General features: G+C 37.7%; 1 protein-coding gene across 9 annotated transcripts in view; it reads left to right on the top strand.

Moving 5' to 3' along the window:
- LOC115508053 (lysine-specific demethylase 6A-like) overlaps nt 1-20792 on the top strand; it is a 175309-nt gene that overhangs the window by 41764 nt on the left and 112753 nt on the right. For all 9 annotated transcript variants that reach the window (XM_030306458.1, XM_032592296.2, XM_036064360.1 and 6 more), the window contains exon 4: nt 3104-3153. In XM_030306458.1, the coding sequence (XP_030162318.1) occupies nt 3104-3153 (50 nt within the window). The remainder of the gene's footprint in view (nt 1-3103; nt 3154-20792) is intronic.

Genomic DNA, 20792 nt, shown 5'->3' with positions numbered 1-20792 from the left:
AGCTTCCTGGATGTGAGATTTATTGTCTGACTTTAATCTTGGGAGAAACTCTCTGTCATTATTGTTCCAAATAATTCCTCTGCTCTTTTCTCTCTGTTTTACATTTTGTCCAAAGTCCTTTGAAATTATATTCTTTTTTTTGTTTTATTTTCCCTCCAGCGATATTCCCTGCCTTTTGGTTTTTGAGGATTCTGCTGTTACATTCTGCATCTCAGATATTCTTTCCACAGCTGTATTCACTCCCCTAATAATAACTTTTTGAAGTTTGGCATTTCTTCTTGATCCTTAGTTGTGATTTTTATTTCTCTGCTTCCATTGCGTATTTGTTCTTGCATGCTGCTCTGTTGATACACTGTCTTTAGCATATTGTAGTTTTAAATTCTGTCAGAGAAATTCAGTTTACCTGCTATGTCTGGTTCCGTTGCTGTTCTGTTTCTTTAAATTATGTCTTTTTGCTTGTGGTATGTCTCATAATTTTTTCTTAATGTGTTGATGTGGTGTATCAATTAAAAGAGCTGCTATAAATAGGCCATTAGTAATGTGGTAAACTGGCAGGGGAGCAAAAGTCTCTTATTAAGACTTTAGGTTGGAAAGTGAAGGCATTTTTCAGTTTCTTTTTCCTCACTTACATTAAGAAGGACTAGAATAGGCTGGAGTCAGGTATTTCTCTTACTTTCCTGAACAGCTAGGCTCTGATAGTTTGTAGGTTACCTGCTGGATAACCATTTTCACCTGAAGGCAAGCTTCTTTAAGAAGACCTTGGTACTCTGAGATATTTCAGAGCATTCCTTTTTCCCTTTGTTTGCCCCAAAGTTGAGGTTTTTCTGATATGTTGTGGGAATCTGGGACCTTAAAAGTGAGCCTCACAATATTTTGGGAGTCTCCTAGGCCTGAGTGCCCCTGGATTTTTTAAAATCTCAGGCTTTTGACTTTTAGCCTCTAGAAAATTGTCACTTGTGGTTAAGATTTTCCTCCCCTGACATTGCTTACTGGGGTGGTTGCCTCTGGACAGTGTCTACCGTGGTAATTTGTGACTTCTTGTGTTACTAGTTTTTCTTCTTTAGATTTTTGTTTTAAAAAGAACTCCTGTAGTCATTTAGTTATATCTTAGACTTAGAACGTATTGTATTACAGGAGATGATTCTTATATATACAGTAGTGTTTCTAGTCATAAGTTTGGTTGTTTAAAAATTCTGATTATTTTCATTTTATGATGTTTGAAAAAGTTTTCCTTGTTAAGATTTTTTTTTCCCTCTAAGTGTGTAGTGAATTGCACGAAAGGATTTTAGCTAATGTTTACAGTTCTGTTGTGATGTCTGAAATTCATTACAATGATTGTTCAAGATAATGAAAATCCTCAGCATGTTACATAGTATGTACAATGTGCTCCTCTGGTTTACTGCTGATATTTTCATTTTATTTTGACTTTCAGGGCAGTGTTCATTCCTAACTATATGTTATTGTAAATGTTCTCCCTGGAATACTTGAATGAATACATTAAAAGATATTCTGATTCCATTGGAATTATGCTGGAGGTTCCTGTTTTCATCTTAAATTTTTTTAATTGCCACAATTCTAATATGTTAAAGTGACTGTTTACTCTTTCACTTTTTTACATTACTGTGTGTTTTTATAAAACTTTATTTTTAATGTTTATCAAAAAAATTTTTAAAAACATTTATTCATTTTTCAGAGTGAGAGAGACAAAGCATGAGCAGGGAGGGGCAGAGAGACTGGGAGACACAGAATCGGAAGCAGGCTCCAGGCTCTGAGATGTTAGCACAGAGCCCCACCCCGGGATGGAACTCACGGAACACGAGGTCATGACCTTAGCTGAAGTCAGATGCATAATTGCTTGGGCCACCCAGGCGCCCCAATGTTTATTTATTTTTGAGAGAGAGAGACAGAATGGGAGTAGGGGAGGGGCAGAGAGAGACACACACAGAATCTGAGGCAGGTTCCAGGGTCTGGGCTGTCTGCATAGAGCCCAACGTGGGGCTTGAACTCTGGAGACGCATGATCATGACCTGAGCCGAGGCCAGATGCTTAACCGACTGAGCCACCCAAACAGCCATACCTTACTGTGCCTTTTTCTTAAAGTTTGAGAGGACCCACTTTATGTGATTCCATTCCTTTTGTACCCTTAGGGGGATTAGGGAGCATGGGAATAACTATTTTGAAGTAAAATGGAAGCTAGTAGTCAAAGGTAGTGTTGATTGTATAAAGGGAAGTATGTATGCATGTCATTATAATTTTCTGGCAAGTGTTTCTCATTTTGAGAAAAAATTAGAAAATTCACTATATAGTATATGGTAGCCTTAGAAAATTCCCAGGGTATTTGGTCCACGAGGAAATCCAAATTGATTGAAGTAATTACCAAGACTTGACCATTTGTTTTAGTGCAAGAATGAAATTTGGTAATAGTTTTTTTTTTTAATTTGTTTTTTAACATTTATTTATTTTTGAGACAGAGAGAGACAGAGCATGAACGGGGGAGGGTCAGAGAGAGAGGGAGACACAAAATCTGAAACAGGCTCCAGGCTCTGAGCGGTCAGCACAGAGCCCGACGCGGGTCTCAAACTCGCATACCGCGAGATCGTGACCTGAGCCGAAGTCGGATGCTTAACTGACTGAGCCACCCAGGCGCCCCGGTAATAGTTTTTATATACTTGATCTTCTGTAGGTCATTTATTTCCATTACTTTCATGGTAGTTGGTAGTCTGTAAACATTTAGTTGTTTGGTTGTTTAAAAGAAAAATTTTTTAATGTTTACTTATGTTTGAGAGTGTGTGTGTGTGTGTGAGCAGGACAGGGAAAGTGAGAGACAGAGATAGAACCTGAAATAGGCTCCAGGCCTATCTGAGCTGTCAGCACAGAGCCTGACGTGGGGCTGGAACCCACCTAGCCTTGAGATGATGCTTTGAGTTGAAGTCCGAAGCTTAACCAACTGAGCCACCTAGGCACCCATAAATTGTTTGGTATTTATAGCACAGTTCACTGAGACACGGGATTGATGGGCAGCTTATTAAAGTTTTGAAATCTTTGTTGTGGATTTTCAAATGGAGCATAAAAGATTTGCTAATAATTATTTTCTGTTTTACAGCATTATCTGCATATCAGAAATACTACAGTTTACAGACTGACTACTGGAAGGTTAGTACACATTTGAATGTGAATTTTGTTTTCTTCTTTTGGTTCATATTACACAAAATAGTACATGGAGACAGGAAAAGATCTAACTTTCTCTCAGCTATTTTATGTTGAACTATCTTGTTGAAGAAAAAAAGTGCTGTTCCTTTAAAGTTCAAAGCTGGAAATGAATGAAGGGTGAATGATGGTTTTTTTGAAGATGGTTGTTAGGCTGTATGCTAAGGGTACCATGCCTCATTTTTATGTTTTTGCTGTGATTGGAATTCTGGGGAGAATTAAAACTGTTTATTTAAGAAGCCCTACTTAAATGAAGAATTATATATAAGGATAAATTATCCATTGTGTTAAATCAGTTTAAGAAAAGATAAACTAACAGATCAATCTTTTTTACAGCATGGATACTTTCCAAGTATGTTATAGGTAGCTTACATAGATTGCTTTTCAACAATGACTGTTATTTTACACCACAAAACAAATTTGTCTTATAATAGGATATAAGCCATAATCATAATCAGTTTTTAGGCATAAGTGCCATGAGGATTAGTTATAGATAGCATTGTGTGCATGAATGGGAAATTGTTTAGGTTACTCCAAATCCATGTTTGAGTCCCTAATTTAAAAAAAAATTTTTTTTAACGTTTATTTATTTTTGAGACAGAGAGAGACAGAGCATGAACGGGGGAGGGGCAGAGAGAGAGGGAGACACAGAATCGGAAGCAGGCTCCAGGCTCTGAGCCATCAGCCCGGAGCCCGACGTGGGGCTCGAACTCACGGACTGTGAGATCGTGACCTGAGCCATAGTTGGACGCCCAACCGACTGAGCCACCCAGACGCCCCTTGAGTCCTTAATTTAAATGAAAGTGGAGTGGAAAGAAACAGTGAAAAAAACTAGAATTTACTTAATCCATAAATATTCTAATAAATTTTTTAAATTTTGTTTTAAAAAATTTTCTTGACACCTATAAAAATACAATTCAGTCTACTATAGACTACATCCATTCAAAGGTTTAAATTTCAGTGTTGTTTTTTTTTTTTTTTTTTTTAACTTTATCGTTAAGTAATTTCTACCCCCAACATGGGATTCAAACTGAAAACCCCATAGATATGAGTTGCATGTCCTTCCAACTGAGCCGGCTACCAGGTGGTTTGTTTGTTTATTTTCTGTTTTTAATTTTTTTTTTTAAGTTAATTTAATTTGAAAGGGAGAGAGCAGGGGAGGAGTAGAGGGAGAGAGGGAGACGCAGGGCTCAAACTTAAAGAACTGTGAGATCCTGTCCTGAGCTGTAATCAAGAGTCAGATGCTTAACAGACTGAGCCACCTAGGTAACCCCCAAATGATTTTTAATTAGCACAGTTGAATAACCATCACCACATTCAATTTTAGAATATTTTCATCATATGAAAATGGAACCCTGTATACTCTCCCCTAATCCCCTTAAACCTTTCTCTAAGCAACTATTAATTATTTTGTTGTTACATATTTGCCTAGTTTTTGGTCTGGCTTTTTCACTTAACAAAATGTTTTCAAAGTTCATCCCTGCTGTAGCTTGTATAGCTAGTATTTAATTTTTTTTTTAATTTTAATTACTGTATACTTAACATACAGTGTTAACATTAGTTTCATGTGTACAGTATAGCGATTCACAATTCTGAACTTGCCTCAGTGCTCATCAGGATGAGCGTGCTGTTAATCTTTTCACCTGTTTCACCCACTCTCCAACCACCTGTCCTCTGGTAAACATCAGGTCTTTCTCTATAGTGAAGATTCTCTTTTTTTGTTCCTTTTTTTTCTGCCCTTTGTGCACTTGTTTTGTTTCTTAAATCACATATGAGTGAAACAATACGATATTGGTCTTTGTCTGACTTAAGTTGCCTAATGTTACAATCTCTAGATTTTCCCATGTTGTTGCATGTGGCAATATTTTTTTTTATTTTTAATGACTGAATGATACTCCATTGTATACATATACATACATCTTCTTTATCCATTTATCCAGCTGCAGACACTTGGGCTGTTTCCATAATTTGGCTATTGTAGACCATTCTGGAAAAAATATTTAGGTACATATATCCTTTGAATTAGTTTTTTTGTATTCTTTAGGCAAATACCCATTAGTGCAAATACTGGATCACAGAGTAGTTGTATTATTTATTTATTTATTTATTTATTTATTTATTTATTTATTTATTTATTTATTTATTTATTTATTTTTAGTTTATTTATTTATATTGATAGAGAGCATGATCACAGCTGGGGCAAGAGGGAGAGAGAATCCAAAGCAGGTTCCATGCTCAACACAGAGCCCAGTACAGAATTCGATCCCATGAATGTGTTATCATGACCTGAGCCAAGATCAAGAGTTGGATGCTAAACCAACTGAGCCACCTAATGGCCCCTAATTTTAATGTTTTTGAGGAAACTACATACTGTTTTCCATAGGGATTGCAGCAATTTGCATCCCAGTAGCAGTGCACAAAGGTTCTTTTTTCTCCACATCTTTGCCAAAGCTTGCTTTTTGTTGAGTTTTTGATTTTAGCCTTTCTGTAGGTGTTAGTGTCTCATTGTGGTTTTGAATTATATTTCCCTGATGATGAGTGATCTTGAGCATCCTTTCATGGATTGTTGGCCATTTGTCTTTTTTGAAGTAGTGTTCATGTCTTCAGCTCACTTTTAAACTGGATTATTTGTGGGTTTTTGGTGTTGAGTTGTAGAAGTTCTATATATATGTTGGATACTAACCCTTTATCACACGTGTCATTTGCGAATATCTTATCAAATTCAGCAGGTTTATTTTTGTTGATTGTTTCCTTCATTGTGCAGAAGCCTTTTATATTCATGTAGTCCCAGTAGTTTATTTTTGCTTTTATTTCTTCTATTTTAGGAGACATAATTAGAAGAGTATTGTTATAGCCAATGTAAGAGAAATTCCTGCCTGTGCTCTTTCCCAGGATTTTTATGTTTTCAGGTCTAACGTTTAAGTCCTTAATGCATTTTGAGCTTATTTTTGTGTATGGTATAAGAAAGTGATTCAGTTTTATTCTTTTGCACTAAGAAAGTGATTTAGTTGTATTCTTTCGCACATAGTGCAAACACACCATTTGTTGTTGACTGCCTTTTTCCCATTGCTGATTCTTGCTCCCTTTGTTGAGGATTAATTGACCATCTTATCACAGATTTTTTTCTGGGCTTTCTGTCATGTTCATTGATCTTTGTGTATATTTTTGTGACCATTCCCTACTGTTTTGGTTACTACATCGTGTAGTATAACTTGAAATCTGAAATTGTGGTAACTGCAGATTGCTTTGGATGTTCATCAGTCTTTTGTGGTTCCATAAAAACTTTAGGATTGTTTGTTTTCATTCTGGGGAAAATGCTGTTGGTATTTTGATAGGGATTGCATTAAATCTGGGTAATGTGGACATTTTAACATTTGTTCTTCCAATCCCATGAATATGGAATATCTTTCCATTTGTTTGTGTCATCTTCAGTTTCTTTGATCAGTGGTTGTATAATTTTGAGAGTACACTTTCACTTCTTCGGTTAAGTTTATCTTAAGTATTTTATTATTTTGTGTGGAATTGTAAATGAAATTATTTACTTAATTTCTCTTTCTGCTGCTTCATTATTAGTGTATAGAAATGCAACAGATTTCTGTTCCTTGATATTGTATCCTGTGCCTTCATGAATTCATTTGAGTTTTAGTAGTTTTTTTTGTGGAGTCTTTAGGGGCTTCTTTTTTCTTACAGGTTATTTATTTTGGGAGAGAGAGTGAGCATGCATGGGAGGGGGAGGCAGTAGAGAGAGAGGAAGAGAATCCCAAGCAGGCTCTGCGCCACAAGGTCAGAGCCTGATGTGGGGCTTGAAACTCAAAAACTGGGAGATCATGACCTGAGCCAAAACCAGGAGTCAGATACTTAACTGACTTAACCAGCTGAGCCACTGACACACTCCAGGGGTGTCTGTATATATAGTATCGGGTCATGTGCAAATAGTGAAGGTTTTATCTCTTCCTTAGTGATTTGGATGCCTTTCACTCCTTTTAGTTGTTTGATTCCTGTGACTAGGACTTCCAAAACTGTGTTGACTAATGGTGCTAAGAATGGATATCTTTCTTATTCCTGAGCTTAAGGGAAAAGCTCTCAGATTTTCCTGTGGGTTTTTCATATGTGGCCTTTACTATGTTGAGGTAAAGTTGTTTAAACACAACAAAGGTGGTGTTTTTTTTTTTAATCATGAATAAATGTACTTTGTCAAATGTTTTTTCTGTCTTTAATGAAATGATCATATGGTTTTTATCCTTTCTCATTGATTTAATTGATGATATATCACATTGATTTGTGAATATTTAACCACGCTTAAATTTTGGGAATAAATCTCATTTGATAGCATCAAATGTTTTTTGGTTTTTTTTAAATGTAGTTTTGTATTCCATTTGCTGATACTTTGTTGTGGATTTTTGCATCCATGTTCATCAAAGACACTCACCTGTAGTTTTCTTTTTTTGATAGTCTTTATCTTTTTCTGGTAACACTGGTCTCATAGAATAAATTCAGGTTTTTCCCCCCTCTTCTATTTCTTGGAATATTTGAGAAGAATAGATATCAACTCTTCTTTTTTTCATTTTTAATAACCAACTGAGCCACCCCAGTACCCAGTTTTAACTCTTCTTTATATGTTTGGTAGACTCTACCTGTGAAGCTTTCTAGTCCTGTAATATTTGGAGTAAGGGGTGTTTTGATTTTAGATTCAATTTTATTGCTGGTAATCAGTCTTTTCAAATTTTCTGTTTCTTCCTGCTTTAGTTTTGGGAGGTTATATATTTCTAGGAATTTATCCATTTCTTTTGGGTTGTTTAATTTGTTGGCATGTAACTTTTCATAGTGTTCTCTAGCCCGTTGTATTTCTGTGGTGTTGGTTGTTATTTATCCTCTTTGATTTTTGATTTTGTTTATTTGCACACTCTTTTTGGGGAGAATCTTCGTTTATCAATTTGAAAAATTTTTACTACTTTAATCTTTCTTTTGTTGGGGGAGAGGCAGACACAGAGAGAGAGTGAGAGAATCGTAAGCAGGCTTCATGCCCAGCTCACAGCCCAATGTGGAGCTTGATCTCAGAAGCCGTAAGACCATGCATGACCTGAGCTGAAATCAAGAGTTGGATGTTTAACTGAGTGAACCACCTAAGTGGCCTTGGTTTATCAATTTTGTTGGTATTTTCAAGAAACCAACTCCTGATTTCATTGATACTTTCTAATGGATTTTTTTTTGAGTTTTTATAGCATTTATTTTTGCTCTCATTTTTATTCCTTCTTTCTGCTGGTTTTCGGTTTTCCTTGTTTTTTCTTTTTGTTTTTTCTTTTTTGTTTTTCCTAGCTTCTTTAGGTATAGGGTAAGGTTGTTTTCTTGAGATTTTTTTTTGGTTCCTGAACTAGGCCTGTATTGATACAAACTTGATACAAAGCAATAGTTTTGCTTCATCTCAGAGGTTTTGGACGTTACTTTCATTTTCATTCGTCTATTGTGTTTTTTTGATTTCCTCCTAATTTCTGTGTTCACCCATTCATTGTTTTTAGTAGCTTATTATTAACTGTGTATTTGTGCTTTCTTCAGAATTTTTCCTGTGGTTGATTTCTAGCTTAATTATGGTTAGAGAAGTTGCATGGTATGACTTTGATTGTTTTGAATTTATTGAAACTTACTTTGTGGCCTAATATTAGGTGATGTCTTCTGGAGAATCTCCCATGTGCACTTGAAAAGATCATGTGTTCTGCTATTTTAGGATGGGTTGTTTTGAATGTCTGTTAAGACCCTCTGGTCCAGTGTGTTATTTAAACGTCATTGCTTTCTTGTTGATTATATGTTTGCATGGTCTGTCTATTGATGTACATAGGGTTTTACGTCCCCTACTATTATTGTCTTACTTTTAGTTACTTCCTTTATTTTGTTAATAACTGTTTTATGTATTTGGGTGCTTTCATGTTGGGTGCATAAGTATTTATAATTGTTTACCTTTTTGTTGGTTCGGTTTATTAATAGTGTCCTTTGTCTCTTATTACAGTTTTTGTTGTAAGATCTCTTTTGTCCTATGCAAGTAATGCTACCCCATCTTTCTTTTCACATCCATTTGTTTGATAAGTGCTTCTCCATCTCTTAACTTTCAGTCTGCTTGTTTTGAAGTCTGAAATAAGTCTCTTGACTAGATAGGTTTTGTTTTTTATCCACCCTGTTAACCTGTCCCTTTTGCTTGGAATGCTTAGGCCTTTATATTTAAAGTTATTATAGGGGTGTCTGGGTGGCTTATTGGGTTGGGTGTCCCAACTCTTGGTTTTGGCTGAGGTTGCGATCCTGGGGTTGAGATCTAACCGTACTTCAGGCTCTGTGCATTGGTAGCATGGAGTGTGCTTGGGATTCTTTCTTTCCTTCTCTCTGCCGTACTCTCACTCGTGCGCTCTCTCTCTAAATAAGTGAAGCTAAAACAAATTTTAAGTGATTATTGATAGGTGTATATTACCATTTTGTTACTGTTTTGTGGTTGGTTTTGTGGTTCTTCTGTGTTCCTTTCTTCCCTTTCTCCCTTCTCTTTCATTGTTGGTTTTCTTTAGTGATGTACTTGGATGCCTTTTTTTTTTTTTTAATATATATTTTGCATGTCATTTACTGGTTTTTGATTTCTGGTTACCATCAGCCTTGTATATAATGTCTTCTGCATATAGTTGGGCAGTTTGTTCATGGCTAAAACTTGGCCCCATTCCTTTTTTTTTTTTTTTTTTAATGTCTATTTATTTGAGGGAGGGGGGAAGACAGAAAGGGAGGGAGGGAGGGAAGAGGAGAAAGAGAGACAGAGAGAGAGAGAGACAGAGAGAGAGGAGCATGAACAGGAGAGGGGCAGAGAGAGAATCCCAGGCAGGATCCAAGTTGTCAGTCCGGAGCCTGATGTGGGACTTGATCTTGTGAACCACAAGATCATGACCTGAGCTGAAACCTTGAGTTGGATGCTTAAATGACTGAGCCACCCAGGCATTGCTCCCCCTTAACATTTCTAATAGGGCTCGTTTAGTGATGATAAATTCCTTTAATTTTTGTCTGGGAAACTCTTTATCTTTATATTCTGAATAATAGCCTGGTTGACTACAGATTTTTTCCTTTTTGGCAGTTTGACTGTATCATGCCACTTTTTTCTCACCTGCGGTTTTGCTGAAAAATAACCTGATAGCCTTAATGGTGCTTCCCTTGTAGTATCGGTTTCTTTGTTCTTGCTGGTTTAAAATTCATACTTTAGGGGCGCCTGGGTGGCGCAGTCGGTTAAGCGTCCGACTTCAGCCAGGTCACGATCTCGCGGTCTGTGAGTTCGAGCCCCGCGTCAGGCTCTGGGCTGATGGCTCGGAGCCTGGAGCCTGTTTCGGATTCTGTGTCTCCCTCTCTCTCTGCCCCTCCCCCGTTCATGCTCTCTCTCTGTCCCAAAAATAAATAAACGTTGAAAAAAAAAATTTAAAAAAAAAAAAAAAATTCATACTTTATCGCTACTTTTGCCATTTTAATTACTATGTATGTTGACGTATCCTAATTGGGTTGATTTTGTGGCACATTCTCTCTGCCTTCTGAATCAAGATTTCTGTTTCCTTCACCAGATTCAGGAAGTTTCCAGCTATTATTTCTCAGATGAGTTTTCTGTCACTTTTTCTCTCTGTTTTCTTTGTAGGATCCCTATAATGTGAGTGTTACTACACTTGAAGGTGTCGTTGACTTCCCAAAGTCTATTTTCATTTTACATGATTTTTTTCTCTCACCTTTTCAGTTTGATTACTGTTTATTACTGTATCCTTCAGTTATTAATTCATTTTTCTTTTTCCTCTGGTCTACTTATTTCACCTAGTGTATTTTAAATTTCATTTATTTCGTTCTTTATGATTTGTTGTTTTTAATGTCTTTGTTAAGCGTCTCACTTACACTCTCCACTCTTTTGTTCTGTTCAGTGAGTATCTTATAACCATTAATTTATTTTTATTTATTCATTCATTCATTTATTTATTTATTTATTTATTTATTTATTTATTTATTTATTTATTTATTTATTTAATGTTTATTTATTTTTTTGGGGACAGAGAGAGACAGAGCATGAACTGGGGAGGGGCAGAGAGAGAGGGAGACAGAATCGGAAGCAGGCTCCAGGCTCTGAGCCATCAGCCCAGAGCCTGATGCGGGGCTCGAACTCACGGACCGTGAGATCGTGACCTGAGCTGAAGTCGGACGCTCAACTGACTGAGCCACCCAGGCGCCCCTTATAACCATTAACTTAAATTCTCTATCAAACATAGCCATAAAAATTTATCCCTGTTTTTCTCTTTTAAGAGTTTTATAGTTGTAACTTTTACTTTCATGTTCTTCATCCTTTTAAGTTAATTTTTGTATGTGGTGTGAGGACAAGTTCCAACTATATTCCTTTGCATGTGGATATTTATTTTTCTCCATACTGTTTGTTCAGAAGAAAACTTTTCCCTCATTTGGATGGTCTTGACACCATTTACACAGTCTCTTGTCCTTAATTTTTTTTTTTTAAACATTTATTTTTGAGACAGAGAGAGAGCATGAACAGGGGAGGGTCAGAGAAAGAGGGAGACACAGAATCTGAAACAGGCTCCAGGCTCTGAGCTGTCAGCACAGAGCCCAATGCAGGGTTCAAACCCACGGACCATGAGATCATAACCTGAGCCGAAGTTGGATGCTTAACCGACTGAGCCACCCAGGCGCCCCTCTTGGCCTTAGATATATGAGTTTACTTCTAGACTTTCAGTTTGATTCTGTTTATCTTTTCTTTCTTTTCAGTATCATTCTTTGCATTGTATTTTTATTTTTATTAAAAAAAAATTTTTTTTAACATTTTATTTATTTTTGAGACAGTGAGATACAGAGCATGAACAGGGGAGGGTCAGAGAGAGGGAGACACAGAATCTGAAACAGGCTCCAGGCTCTGAGCTGTCAGCACAGAGTCCGACGCGGGGCTCGAACTCCTGGACTGAGACATCATGACCTGAGCTGAAGTCGGCCGCTTAACTGACTGAGCCACCCAGGCGCCCTTGCATTGTATTTTTAAATGTACTTGTATTGTTGAATCTAAATTTTGTCTCAGAGACCGCAGTTAGTAGACAATTTTTATTATGAATGGAATTGTTTTTGTAATTTCACTTTCTAAAAAATTTATTCATTTTTAAAAATTTATGTCAAACTTTGTTATCATATAGTGTTCAAGGATAGAATTCAGTGATTCATCACCCACGTATAACATCCAGTGCTCTCCCAACAAGTGTTCTCCTTAATGGCCCTTGCCCATTTAGCCCCATCCCATCTGGAGCCATGGCTGTAGCCCAGTACAGCTTTGTTCCCACTACCCCGTTTATTTTGTAATTAATAACAAGTTACATTGTGATATATATTAAACCAACAATACAGTTCTATTGAGATTGTGTAAACAGTTGTTTTTTAACTCAGATAGGAGAAGAAAAGAGATGTAAAGTATGCTGTGTTCCATAATTGCATTTTATTACCAAAAAGGTAATTTTGATCCTTTTTGTGATTGTTTTTGTGTGGAGGGGTTTGTGTGTGGGGAACTTTAAAATTACTCACTTAGGCTCTTGCTCTAAGTCTGAAGAGGTTTATTAGAATTGTCATGAGGTGGGTGTGTTTGCAGTGAATTCTCTCTTTTTTTAAATTTGCCATTATTATTTGTTCTTCATTGTTGAAAGAGCTTTGCCATTGTTGAAAGGAAGGAAGATTTTGGGGTGACTGTTTTCTTTGAGGAAATTTCTTTTAATTAAAAAAAATTTTTTTAATACTTATTTTTGAGAGAGAGACATTGAGTGTGAATGAGTGAGGGGCAGAGAGAAAGGAGAGACAGAATCCAAAGGTGACTCCAGGTTCTGAGCTGTCAAACCCATGAGCCATGAGATCATGACCTGATCCGAAGTCAGACACTTAACTGACTGACCAACCCAGATGCCCTCTTTGAGCAATTTGAATGTTATCACCAAATCTGAGGAGAATCCTCTGTCAGTCTAACTACTTTTTTGGGGCGGGGTGGGGGGCGGGGCGGCGATGGTGAGCAGGGCAGCGGCTAAGTGATTCTTTTTCTGTTGTTGCTTTCAAGATCTACCTGTCTTTGTTTTTTGACATTTTTCATTTTAATGTGTCTGTGGCTCTTTCTTCTTTTTCCTACTTTAAGTTAGTTTATTGTTGTGTAAATTAAAGTTTGCCCTGAAACTTGGACATTTCCCAGCCATTTATTATTGAATATTTTTCTTTTCCCTTCTTTTTTCTTTTAGCATTCTCATTACACATGTGTTGGTGCATTTAATGGCCTGCCATCTATCTCTGAAGCTCTTCTTGTTTTGTTTGTTGATTTTTTTTCTGTTCTTTGGATTATAAAATCTCCACTATATACCCTTAAAACTTTTTTTTAAATTTTTATTTAAAAATAAATTTCCCCTGCGAGTGGGAAGAGGGGCAGAGGGAGGGAGGGAGAGAGAAAGCTGAGCATGGAGCTTGACATGGCTCTCTCACCCTAGGATCGTGACCTGAGCCAAAATCAAGAGTTGGACGCTCAACCGACTGAGCAAGCCACCCAGGTGCCTCTCAGATTAGGTTTTTAAAAGCCTCTCAAGGCTAGAAAGTACAGCCAAGAATTTGTCACCCGATGTTTTGCTGCATTATATAGATTTGGTTGAATTCCTTTTTCTTGGGTTCTTGAAAGTATCCTGAGGTTCCTGGGCTTGCCAGGAAGAGCTTCCTTAACCTCAGCGCCAAAGCGGGGGACACTGTTAGCTAGGTTCAGGCCACTTTTGCCAAAGCGGGCTTTATGAGCATTGGCGTGTTAAATGTTCCTTAAAGTCCCGCCATTCTCAGATCATATGTTATTTAATGAACCTTATTTTCAAATGTGACATCCCAGTCAAATATTTTGTGTTATATCCAGTGTTTCCAATCATGTTTTTTACAAGGAGAAGAGGTTCTTTCTGAATTTATGCAAATAATTTTTCCCATAAAGATAAGGATACTTAATAATAGTTTTCAAATTGTAGAAGATCAGGTATGGAGGAAAAATAATTGTTTTTGTTCACCAAGGATTACTTATGAGATTACTTATGAGTTATATATAGTTTAAGAGGAAAAGTTCCTTAAGTTACTGGTTACAAACATTGAAGAAACCATGTTTCAGACAAATTCACCCAGAGTTTTAATGATCCTCAGCAGTTCATTCAAAGCCGCTTGTTCTGATTTTACTTGAGTTCGCAGGTTTATGACTCTGTTAGCTTCCCTTATTTTTAGAAATTCTTACTCAGAGCTTGAGGTACAATTTCAGAATTATTCCTGCAATGCTGTTAAACATCCCTGCCTATAGTTTATTGTACACACTTTCAGAATCCAAGTCAAATGATAACCGTATGTGAAAGACTTAATTTAAAATGGCCACATCTAAAGTTCTGATGAGACTTAATCTGATAAGGAAAGTTTGTTATTTCTGTGCCACATCTGTAACATCCTAGTTATTTCTGTGGCATGTACTTAACTGTAATCTCCTTAAGTTAAGGAGGATGTTGACCTATTTCTTTGAACTTAATGGATTACTGGAATGCTTGCACAGTAATTTTCCTAGCGAGTAGAGCTTTGAGCACCACACCTAATTGTTCACTTTCTTTGGAGAGAGTAATAGCCAGATGTGTAATTATATACTAAATAATTGGCTTTGTCCAGTGGTTTAGCTGGAATGAGGGACTTAGAAGGAACACCATTGGAAAATTGTTTTACAAGGAAATTTGTGGAAGAAGTATTTGTACTTTGAGAAATAAATAGGAAGGCATTTATTTTTTTAATTTTTTTTTAAAGTTTATTTATTTCTGAGAACGAGACACCAGGCATGCACAAGCAGGGAAGGGGCAGAGAGAGGGGGAGACAGAATTTGAAGCAGGCTGTCGGACTCGAACTCACAGACTATGAGATCATGACCTGAGCTGAAGTTAGATGCTTAACCTACTGAGCCACCCATGCATCTCAGTTGTGAAGATATTTCTGTTCCATGTGAATACCAAAGAGTGACACCAGCCAAGGAGTGTTTTAATAATCAAGTGGATAGAATGACTGGTTATGTGAATACCAATCAGCCCCTTCTCTCTGCATGATCTTAGCAAAATATATTCTACTTAACCACTACTGTTCTGGGTGTGGCTACCACTGAGTACTCAATATGTGAGAAGCAGAGGCCAATAATAAGCCCCCATATGGCACTATTTCCATGGAAATCAACAAGCTACCCATTAGGTTTATTACAGTGGAGGGTTTCCACCATGAAAGGGACAACATTTTATTATTACAGTAGATACTCCATATGTGGATTTGCCTTCCCTGGTAAAATGCTTCTGTCAAAACTGTCATCTGTGGACTTAGAGAATACCATATTAAACATCATTATGTTCCACACAGCATTATTTCAGATCCTACAGCAGTGGGCCATGATCATGGAATTCACTGGTCTTACCACGTTCCCCACTATCCTGAAATGGCAGGCTTGATATTTTGGTGGAAATGATCTCTAAAGACTCATCAACATCCCCAGCTAGTCAGTACCCTCTAGCAAAGCTGAAGAGGGTTCTTCAGAAGTCTGTGTTCATACTGAATAACTGCCTATTATATGGTATTATTTCTGATAATCAAGGATTATGGGACAGTCAGCCAGTGGGTGGAAATGAGAATGGCACTATTCACTATTATTTTTCCAGTTTGATTGTGATTTAATTGATATATTGTGTAAGTTTAAGGTTATACAGACAGCATAGTTTTGATACATTCAAATTTAGTGATTATATATGTTCACTATATATATGTAAGTGATTAAAAATGTAGTTAAGATTCATCATATAGCTACAATTCATTGGTGCAGCAAGAATTTATTTTAATGAGAATTTTTAACATTTGATTTCTTAGTAGTTTTCAAATACACAGTGCAGTATTATTAATTCTGGTCATCATACTATATCTTCAGCATTTATTTATACTATTATTGGAATTTTGTACCTTTTGACTTCACCCAGTTACTTCTCCATCTCAAGTCTGGTCTTTGGTTCTATGAGGTTGGTTTTTAAAATTCCACATATGCTCATTTGTTTCTTAATTCCACGTGAATAAAAAATCATACGGTATTTGTCTTTGTCTAACAGACTTATTTTTCACTTAGTGTAATATACTTTAGCTCCATTCATGTTGTTGCAAATGGAAGATTTCATTCTTTGCTATGGCTGAGTAATATTTCACACACAACTTCTTTCCTGTCCATCAGTTGATGAGCGCTTGGGGTGTTTGCAATTGTAGATAGTGCTGCTGGAAACAGAGGGTTGCCTGTATCCTTTTGAAATCAGCATTGTTGTATCCTTTGGGTAAATATCTAGTAGAACAGTTGCTATGTAGTAGGGTAGTTCTATTTTTAACTTTTTGAGGAACCTCCACACTATTTTCCAGAATGGCTGCACAGTTTGCATTCCTACCAAAAGTGCCTAATGGTTTCCTTTTCTTCACATGCATGCCAACACCTGTTATCTCACATGTTGTTAATTTTGAAGGTGAATATCTAATGTTAATTCTACAGTTGTGAGATACTTCATTGCAGTTTGGGGTTGTATTTCCCTGATAATGAATGATGTTGAGCATCTTTTCATGTATCTCTTGGCCATCTAAGAAACTAAAGGGAAAAAAGAGAGAGGGGGGCAAACCAAGAAACAGACTTTTAACTCTACAGAACAGATGGTTGGGTGGGGAATGGCTGAAATAGATGATGGGGAGTAAGATGTACATTTAGGATGAGCACTGGGTGTTGTATGGAACTGTTGACTTCCTTATGTTGTATACCTGAAACTAATACTGTGTATGTTAACTGCAATTTGAATAAAAACTTGAAAAAATTCCACATATAAATAAGATTATGCAGTATGTTTTGTCTGACTTTCAGTAAGCATATGCCCTCAAGGTCTATCTGTTGTTAACAGATGGCAGTGTTTTCTTTCTTTTTTCCTTTCTTCTTCCCTCCCTCCCTAATAATATCACATTGTGTCTGTGTGTCTCTCTTTTCTTCTCACATTTTCTGTATCTGTTCATCCATGCATGGATACTTTGGGTTTTTTCCCATGTGTTGGCTAATAAAAATAATAAATAATGCTGTAATAAACACTCAGATGGTAGATATTTCCTCAGATAGTGATTTTGTTTTCTTTGGGTATACCACCTAGAAGTGAAATTGAGGGATCAGGTGGTAGTTGGATCTCCAATTTTAAAAAGGTTTTCTAAATGTTTATTTGTTTATTTTTAAGAGAGAATGAGAATGAGCAGGGGAGGGTCTGAGAGAGCGGAGTGGGGGAGAGAATTCCAACCAGGCTTTGTACTGTGAGTGTAGAGCTCGTGAGATTGTGACCTGAGCTGAAGTTGGATGATTAACCAATGTGCCACTCAGGCACCCCATTTATTTCAGTTTTTGAGGATCCTTAACACGGTTTACCATGAATTGTTTTTCATTTTGTTGATCATTTCTTTTGCTGTGCAGAAACTTACCAGTTTGATGTAATCACATTAAAAAAATTTTTTTAAACATTTATTTATTTTTGAGAGACAGACACAGAATATAAGCAGGGGAGGGGCAGAGAGAGAGGGAGACCCAGAATCTGAAACAGGCCCCAGGCTCTGAGCTGTCAGCACAGAGCCTAACACAGGATTCGAACCCACAAACTGTGATATCATGACCTGAGCTGAAGTCAGATGCTTAACTGACTTAGCCACCCAGGCACCCCGATAATCACATTCATTTCTGATTTGCTTGTGTTTTAGTTGTCATATCCAAAATACCATTGCCAAGAAACATACCAGTGTCAGGGAACTTCTTCCTTCATCTAGGAGTTTTATGGTGTTTGTTGTCAGTCCATTTCTGAGTTTACTTTGCAAATGTTATTAAGATATTTTTCTTTGTTTCATTGTTTTTTTTTTATGTAAATAATCCACTTTTCTCAGGGCCATTCATTGAAGAACCTTCTTCTCTCATGAGTGTTAATAGTTCCCTTGTCAAATACTGGTAGTCTGTATACATGGGTTTATTACTGGGTTGTTAATTTTATTCTCTTGGTCTTTGTGCCTTGTTTTTTTATTCCAGTACCCATTCTGTTTTGATTTCTATCAGAAAGGGTGATATTTCAAACTTTTGTTATTCTTTGCATTTCTTTGGCTACTTGGGGATTTCTTGTGGTTTCATACCAATTTAAAATCTTTTTTCTTTGTCTGTTTCTTTAAAAATTGACATTGAAATCTTGATAGAGATTTCAGTGACTATATAGTTGGATGTGGGTAATATGGACATTAATAACAAAATTTAATTCTCCTATTTACGAAAATGGGTATCTTTACATTTATTTGTGTCTTATTCAATTCCTTTACTCAAAATCGTATATTATCAGTGTGTATGTTTTTCATTGATAGATTTAAAATTCATTACTAACGTTATTATTCTTGATACTATTCCTGAAGTGTTCCATGAGCAAATGGCTAAGAATGAATTCACGAGACATCTTTCGTGCAAAAAGATGGTTTTATTAAAGCATGAGGACAGGAGCTTTTCTGGTAGGATCACCTCCCTAAGGAGGAAAAAAACAAAACCCAAAAAAGATCTCAGGGCAACATGGTTACATGTTTATGTGACACCATTCCTCATGACCCTGTAACATGCGAGCACCCAACGAGACCACGTTTGCATGTTACCATATATGAGAGACAAAGAAGTAGAATATGTATAAAAAACTGTGGGCTCAGTTGTGTGTGCACAAACCCAACTGAGCTTTGCTGGTATGAATAAAGTTCCTTCCTGGAAAGAAAAGCCTCCGTGTCACGACTCTCTGTGCAAGAATCCCGTTACGTTGCTTGGGAGCTGGAGTTCAGTTGAGTCAGTGTGTTTCCACCTCCTTTGCTGCTGGGATACAAACATCTGTGTGCCTAGAGAAGCTACCTCGCCTGTTGCCAGAGGACTGCTTGTTCTGGAGAAGATAAATCCATCTCTGTGTGCAGGAAGGTGAGAATTAGTGAGGCCCAGGAACAAGCTTAAGGAGGGCTACCCGTCAGACTGGTAAGAACCCAGGTTTGTTTTGAAAGACCTGGCTCTAAGAGGCAGGAGGGGAGTCTGATCACTTCCCAGAGTTGCCCTAGTAATTCCACAAGGGACGTGGAACAAAGCTGCGACTCTAAGGCGCTGAATATAGGGCGGTGGGCTGGAGTCATGTGAATGTGTGTGAATGAGACAGACAATGGAAAGGTTTCAACCTGACCAGCGGCTGAAACCAGTGTTGACTCCTGATCCATGGTTTTGTGGAGACCTCATACATCTAAAGGCGACATCAGACTTCCTTGGAGTCTGATCCCAGTCAGGGATTGAAACTGAACATGCCAATGCTAATTTGAAATATCTCCAAGGGGAGAGTGGCCAGAAATTGACAAAAGCGAGTGTGTATCCTCTCCAAACTAGTCCCCCAACTTCCTCTTTTTTCCCCTTGTGTGCATGAAAGTTGTCTGTTAGGGGGAAGAAATGGGTGGAAAGCAGAGTAAACTAACACCCCTAGGGTGTATGTTGAGAAATTTCAGAAAGAGATATTCAGGAAATTATGTGTGAAATCAGCACCCAGAAAGCTCTGGACATTCTGTGAAATTGATTGGCTATCAGTTGGGGTGGTCTCACTTGATAAGGAAGTAGTTAGCTGAATATTCAGGGTCATCGTGGGGGACCCAGGCCACCCAGACCAATTTCCTTACATTACTGTTGGCAAGACCTAGCCTCCTTGGCTGAAACTCTGTATTGAAAAGAGCTTTAAAGTTAGGATAGCTCGCATCACAGCTTCCTCCAAATACTGGCCAGAAATTAAAAAGCCCATACTGTCGGGAGAACCTGAAGAAACCCCACCACATGTCCCACTGGACCCCTCACTGCCACCTGTGCCTTCAATCACTCTAGCTGCCGAACCGAATCAGAGTCTGCCCTTAGTCTCAAGACCTCACCACCCCTAGCACCGCTGGCCTCCCGTAATGTGACTCACTTACCTGGACTGCCAGTCTGAACCCCACATATACCTCCTAGAAGGCGACTGACTAGAGAATCAGACCAGCTGAGGTGGTCCCTCCCTGCAGCCACACCAGGGAGCCCTACAGATGCCACTGAGGGAAACCAGGAAGACCAGATCCAAGGAGGCCAGCATGTTTTTGTGTTCCAACCCTTTACCATTATGGACCTCCTAAACTGGAAACACCGTACCCCCTCCTATATGGAGAAACCCCAGGCTGTGATGGTCCATAATTCAAACCTACAAACCTACCTGGATGACTTCTTCCAACCTCTCCTGACCTCTTCAAAACAGAGAAGCATCGTTGAATTACCTGGCAGCCTTAAAATGGTTAGAGGGGAATGCCCCAGCTGGGGCACTAGACCCCCAGGCCTATGCTTGGATTCATTTCCCTGGGGAGGACCCCAAATGGGAGCCAGATGCTACAGGTACAGAGGGAGGGTTTGCAAGGACTGAATAGTATCAAGAAGCGCTTCTAAATGGCATGGAGAAAGCACCGTAAATATGAGTGAAACA

Source organism: Lynx canadensis, chromosome Y (assembly GCF_007474595.2).
Source record: "Lynx canadensis isolate LIC74 chromosome Y, mLynCan4.pri.v2, whole genome shotgun sequence".
Lineage (NCBI taxonomy): Eukaryota > Metazoa > Chordata > Mammalia > Carnivora > Felidae > Lynx > Lynx canadensis.
Note: the sequence above shows the minus strand (reverse complement) of the source record. Positions and strands in the feature narration are given on the sequence as shown.